The sequence below is a fragment of the Amblyomma maculatum genome, chromosome 1 (genome assembly GCF_055883805.1).
Source record: "Amblyomma maculatum isolate TAMU_Amacu chromosome 1, ASM5588380v1, whole genome shotgun sequence".
Taxonomy (NCBI): domain Eukaryota; kingdom Metazoa; phylum Arthropoda; class Arachnida; order Ixodida; family Ixodidae; genus Amblyomma; species Amblyomma maculatum.
Genome location: NC_139344.1, coordinates 253,650,286 through 253,656,285, shown reverse-complemented (window position 1 = coordinate 253,656,285; position 6,000 = coordinate 253,650,286). Strand labels below are relative to the sequence as shown.

The following is a 6,000-nucleotide window of genomic DNA, read 5'->3' as shown; positions in this document are numbered from 1 at the left end:
CTAATTGGTGAAATATGGGAGAGGCCTTTGCCCTGCAGTAGGTATAGTCAGGCTGATGATGACTTTTAGGTACGGCTTTTCTACACCCTGATTTCGCAATACCTGCATGACTACCGAGGTTTCTACCGTGTCAAATGCTTTTTAGCAATCAATGAATACTATGTATAAGGACTGGCTATATTCCGAGCATTTTTATATTGCCTGGTTGATGATACTACTCTCTTTACCTATTTACTCTCTCTTAACTATTACAGTAAAATCTGTTACAAGAGACATGGCTACAAGAGACACACGGTTATAAGAGACACTTGAAAATGGTTTGGTTGGTTTTCCTAGGTTTGCCATTTTAACAACATTGCATACAAGAGACATGGTTACAAGAGACACTCTGTTACTAAGGACAACTTTTCCAGGTCCCTAAAGTAATATTTTTACGATTTATAAAAGACACAATTAACCCAGGTACACTCATGCAATGCAGCTGACTCGTACCAACTCGTATGTGCGACAGTTTAGATTCCCTTAATTAAATTCTGTTCCATTTCAGTGTCCTGTTTTGTTGCAATATGTCAGGAACCAAGGAGTGCCTCCTCTTTACTGAGGAGTCAAGATGTCCCTGTTTCAGTCACACAGGAATGTGATGACAGTGGCTGAAACAATAAAGACACTTTGACTTCCCAGTCAAAAGGAGACACTCCTTGGTTCCTGACATATTGCAACAAAACAAGACACTGATACGGAAGAGAATTTAGATAAGGGATTCTAAACTGTAGCACATACGAGTTGATAGGAATTTTTGGTTACAAGAGACCTTGGTTACAAGGGAAACCGTTTTGGGTTCCCTTAAGTGTCTCTTGTAACGAGGTTTAACTGTACTCGAACTATTTTCTCTACAGTGACAGAGATGGCGTAGTAATCAGCGGTGAAGATCGATGTGCACCTGGAAGTCGTAATATTTTCTCCCATCTTCCTTGCACCACTGCGCTTCCAGCATAATCACCTGTTTTTGAACCACCAGTATAGAAGTCTATGAAGATGCTGTATTTGTCTGATTTCACAGAATTCTTGGAGTTTGTGCTTTACAGAATTGTGGAAGGGTGATGTCACAGACTGCTGGAAAAATCATACACCATGGAGGTAATGGGTTATCTCTTTTGGCAATGTCAGTCTAGTATGTTTCGATCTCTACACATTTTTTCAAATCGTAAGAGGAGTAGCCTGGTCGCGCGAGGTTTATTGGTGAAAATATTTCTAGACTGATACTGCATTACAACTGAATAGCAGATGTGTTTCAGAAGGGATCTGATTTTAAGGATATATGCAAGTGTAAGTGTAGTAGTTCTATTTTCAAGAAAGGATTCTTTAGTTTCTACAAGCAGGCTAGGTATAGGAGAAGTTCTGTAGGCTCCGCATGAAAGACGAAGCCCTGTATTATGTACTGGGTCAAGTTTCTTCAGGTATGATGGTCTTTCCAAAGGGGGCTGCATTGTGTTGCTTGTATCAAGGACAAGCCAGCAATAAAACGTCCTTTATAAATATGATGGCTGGGCCAGTTGTTGTAAATTATGTACTGCGAGTGTGACCAACTTGTTCTTTTAGGCGTTGCAAGGCAGCTGGGGGCAGTACTTGAGTGGCTTTTGCCATATTCACTTTTCCTATGTTTTACAAGTATACATGCTTTCGACTTGGAGAGCCCGCTAGTTTCACTGTCGTTTTGTTTTTGTAATTCATGTACACCATTGAGGTAACTTGATGAAATTTCTGTTTTTGGACCAATATCATGCGCCAGAAACTGGGAGCGCACATTTTTGAGCTGATGGGAGGGGTCGAAACTTAGGCAGAGGCCTTCCAGGGTCACTTGGATGTTGTTTTATATGTAAACGTACCGCTGCCAAGTATCATCAGTTGTCGGTGATGAATCTTACAACGTGGAAGCTGCAGGTTTCCACATTCTTTATAATGAATAGACTGAGGCCATGAAGTTGCGCACCACTGAGACCCTGGTGCAGTAACCGGCTGAAATTCTGTACAATGTGAACAACCCACTGATGACAAAACAAAACAAACAGTTGGTCAAAACAACATCTTGGCTACCATAGCCTGTGCCAATTTCAGAGTGCCCAACAAAGCAGTGCCGCTGTTTATGGTAGTGCAACTTTTTTTTGATTAGCATCTCATCAACGATAAGAGAACATACTCCTTATTGTGGTGCGGTCAAGTTTTCAGCTTCCATCGCTTCTCTGGATTATGGCAAGCAACTTTTCTCTGGTAACTGGTAACCAGCCATCAAGAAGACAGAGTTCTGGTTGTTAAAAAGGCTGTTTACTGCGCTCAATATACGTTTATCTTAACTGCAACATATCATTACATACAACTCAGCACCCCTTACCCCTTTCACTGAGCAACACAGATGAATACATGTGACATAGTCTCAGAACTGACTAGATGAAGTACTGCTTGGATTGTATGAAAGAATACGGCACGCCTTTTCCCAACCTTAAAGGAGCATTGACAGGGTCGTTCGACATATTGCCGTTTTATACTTCTGTGAATAATATACAGCTCTGTGATTCTACTCGCAAAGTTTTAGTGCCAAGCGTGCAGTGCATATTACAAAAAAAACGCGATATAAATCGGAATTCGGAAGCTTCTCCCACTGAGAGTGACTGACATTTTGAAATGGTCGTGTGACGTCACATCGTATAGATAGCTTGCACTGACGTCAGTGGAAGGGGGTTCAGGGATATGCGTCTGCCATGCTTATGAGCCAACGCCATCGCCCGCTCTCGCGCTGTAGTTGCAAGGCGTGTTGTCACCATGGTCATGTGTGCCATATTTGGTTGCTCTAAACGCAGTGATACCCGTGGGCGGAAACAACCAACGAATAAACACTTCTTTTCAGTACTTAAGGTCGTGGAGCATCAGTGCGAGCACACGAAGGAGCTGAACACGAAGCGACGCGCGTTGTGGCTGGCGCGCATTAACCGTGTAAATTTCGACAGTGAGAACCGTAACCTGCGAGTCAGCGGCGTGCACTTCATTAGAGGTAAATAATAACTTTAGTAGGGGGTGTGTTTACCACACTACACTTTCGATAAATAATAAATAGTAAATAATAACCTCTAAAGAGCCACATGTGTTCTTAGTCACTCATCCTGCAGGAAGCACAGCGCCGCCTTCACGTTCGCTAGCACCGACGCAAGCCCAACTGCTCTCTCACGCTTTGTCTCGCACGCATTGAGCGAGAAATCGAAACTTACGCGAACAAGCTTAGCCGCGAACAATGGCATCCAACATGCGACCGGCTAAACTTACAGGTACACTGTAAAAACTCATGATTTCTACTTAAACATCTCCTTGATACGAATCATTCGAAAACAGCATCCCACAAGAACCTCACCCGAGTAGTACACACATTTCAGAGCACACCCCCGACTGAAATCCCCACACTCGTGGCCTACGCAGGACTTCTGAACTCCGACATGGACGGGGGCAGCACAACAGACTGACTATTTAGACTGGCCCCGACTGGGCACTGTCGCTTCTCCTGGGTTACAATGCGAAACATACAGATTCGGCACGACATCAGCGCAACGAGAAACGACGCACCGAGAAGCGGCAAGCCGACGCCGAAAAACGGGAAGCCGAAGCCCAAAAGGGGCGTGCAGAGGCCGACGCGGCGGTAACAGCGATCGAGCCGTGTGCCGATGAGCCCTTGTCGCCACGCCCATTTGAAAAGACGGACGCTGACGAAAGCCATACAACTACGAGAAGAAGCCCTCTTGAAATGACTGCGCACTCGAAAATGCGGGCATTTCGAAGCAGAAGGAGAAAAAGAGCCAGCCACAACGCGGAGAAAATGACTGCTTCGCGGATTCAGCCCGCGCGCACGTCAGACAGCCGGCAAGCGGTTCGCAAGCATGGCAGCAGCAGCAGACAACCCGCGAAGGTGACGTCAAGTGCAAGCCATCGATACACGGTGGAGCGTCGTCTGCAAGGCAGGCTGCAATATCAAAGGACACATCTTTTTTTTTTCTTGTGACGATTGACATGGTGGTCGTCCCTCATGTAGTAGTGCTTGAAGAAGGTGTTAGCGCACGAAAGCGATATAGAGTAAACATATTTCAGCATAAAGCACGCTCACAGTTAGTGGGCTGCACGGTTCCTTAGCTTATCGACGCACTGATCTTTCGCATTACACCGGCGACGACGCCAGCACGGCCAACGGTCGCCGATCACCGTAATGTCAGGTCATAACATCCTATAAAGGAGGCTATCGTGAGGTTTTCGGTCCCGCAACGCCGACGGAATTGATCTGCGGACGGTCATTCGATCTGTTTTAGTCGGAATGGAGGCCAGCGAGAACTTGACACACGATACTCAAGTGAACAGCCTGAATAGCTGCGCTTGTCTGTAGCTTAACCGAGTTAGAAAAAGGAAAACAAGAAGCTACACTTCATATGTTCCCCCTTGTCATCAGCAATGACCTTGACCAGAAATGTTAGCCGGCGCCGAACTGCCGGCTCATTCAGCGATGAGTAGGCCTAGCTCGAGTACGCGTGTCCAGGTGCAGAGTTTCGTATTCACAAGCTTTAGTGGTCGCATGTGGTCATCGAGTGTAGTTCTGGCAGTAGCGAACCCAAATCGACGACTGCTTACATCACAACGCGAGGGCACTGGGAAGCGTCGACATATGTGACCCTATCTAGCAAGTGCAGCTGGCAGCTGTTGGCGCCGCATGTGTGTATACCCGGCGAAGGCGGGGGACGTAGCATCCACGGCGCATCTTGCAGCGCAGTTGTAGTTCGTGAACAAATAGAGGTGCAATGAAGAAGGTAAAAGAAGCTAACTCTCACAACGTAGGAATAATACACTTCTGATTGCATGCCTAAATTATACAGCATGAGCCTGTCAATTTCGGCCTTTTCAGCAATCTCTGGACAAAGCCCGAAACAAGCCCGAGGATCTCTAAGGTCACATATTATAGTAAAGGCTGCTCAAAGAAAAGAGAATATGTGAATAAAAAATTTTTAGTGAGGCAAAAAAAAAAAAAAAATTCAGAGACCACCATCCACGATGTGCATGCTAGAGTGCAGCCAGCACAGCGAATAGCAGACGACATGGAGACGTCACGGTTGACGTTGTGACGTCAGTGGCCAATGGTTGCCAGACCAGAAAGCTGATTTCGATATTTATATTAAAAATTAATTTTAAAACTATCTACAGCATGGAATGAGCTCAAATTTTGATGATTTATAATTTAATGTGCGAGGAGTGAAATGCATTTATCAGTGTATGCTCAACTGTTAGCTGTCATGACCCCTTTAAATTTAAGGTGAAGGCAAAATCAATAGTATGCTGAAGTCATATTCTCTTTTTCTTTACCGGTTCTTCTGTTTTCAAACAGCTTAAATCTTGCACCAGATTTCAAGAACTTAGCTCTGCCATTACCATTTCATCATAAAACTAGTAAGGCTTGCTTAAGGCTCCTGCTTTGCAAACTTCTGTCTTGTTACAGTTGGTGCAGGGGTCTTTTCAAGAATCTGCCATGCTTGCATCTTCCAAGAGTTGCTCACATCGCCTTTCCTTCTGCGTTGCAGATGTGGAGCTAAATATCTTCTTCCGCAGTGCCTTCCGCCTCGAGGCTATGTCTGTTTCAGCTTCAGAGCTCGAACTCTCCTCGCTGCTGCCATCCCTCTCACCTGGAACCTGGGTAAAGAACACAGGTGCAGAGCTGAGTGCACCAGTTACAAAAAATTGCCTTAAAAAAAAAAAAAAAAAAGAAAAAAAACTGTGCATCTGAAATTTCAGTTTTTGAAAGCGCATAAGAGCTCTGAGAGTAAACCTTTAGGTAATGAGTATAAAGAAAAAATTAAAATGCACATTTTGTAGGCTGTATAAGATACTCCTGGAAAGTTCATAAACCAACTGCAAGTTGTAAACTTTTATGCAACATCTTGCTTTCAGTTAACAAAGATGACTGCAAAATGCTTAGAAAGG

At 44.6% G+C, this 6,000-nt stretch overlaps 1 protein-coding gene across 2 annotated transcripts in view; it reads right to left on the bottom strand.

The window, feature by feature from the left end:
* Positions 1-2,300: 2,300 nt before the first annotated feature.
* The window catches only part of LOC146206254 (snRNA-activating protein complex subunit 1-like), a 96,005-nt gene continuing 92,305 nt past the window's right edge, over positions 2,301-6,000 (bottom strand). For both annotated transcript variants that reach the window (XM_084590871.1, XM_084590870.1), the window contains one exon: positions 2,301-5,709. In XM_084590871.1, coding sequence (XP_084446997.1) covers positions 5,536-5,709 — 174 coding nt within the window. In that variant the 3' untranslated portion in view covers positions 2,301-5,535. The remainder of the gene's footprint in view (positions 5,710-6,000) is intronic.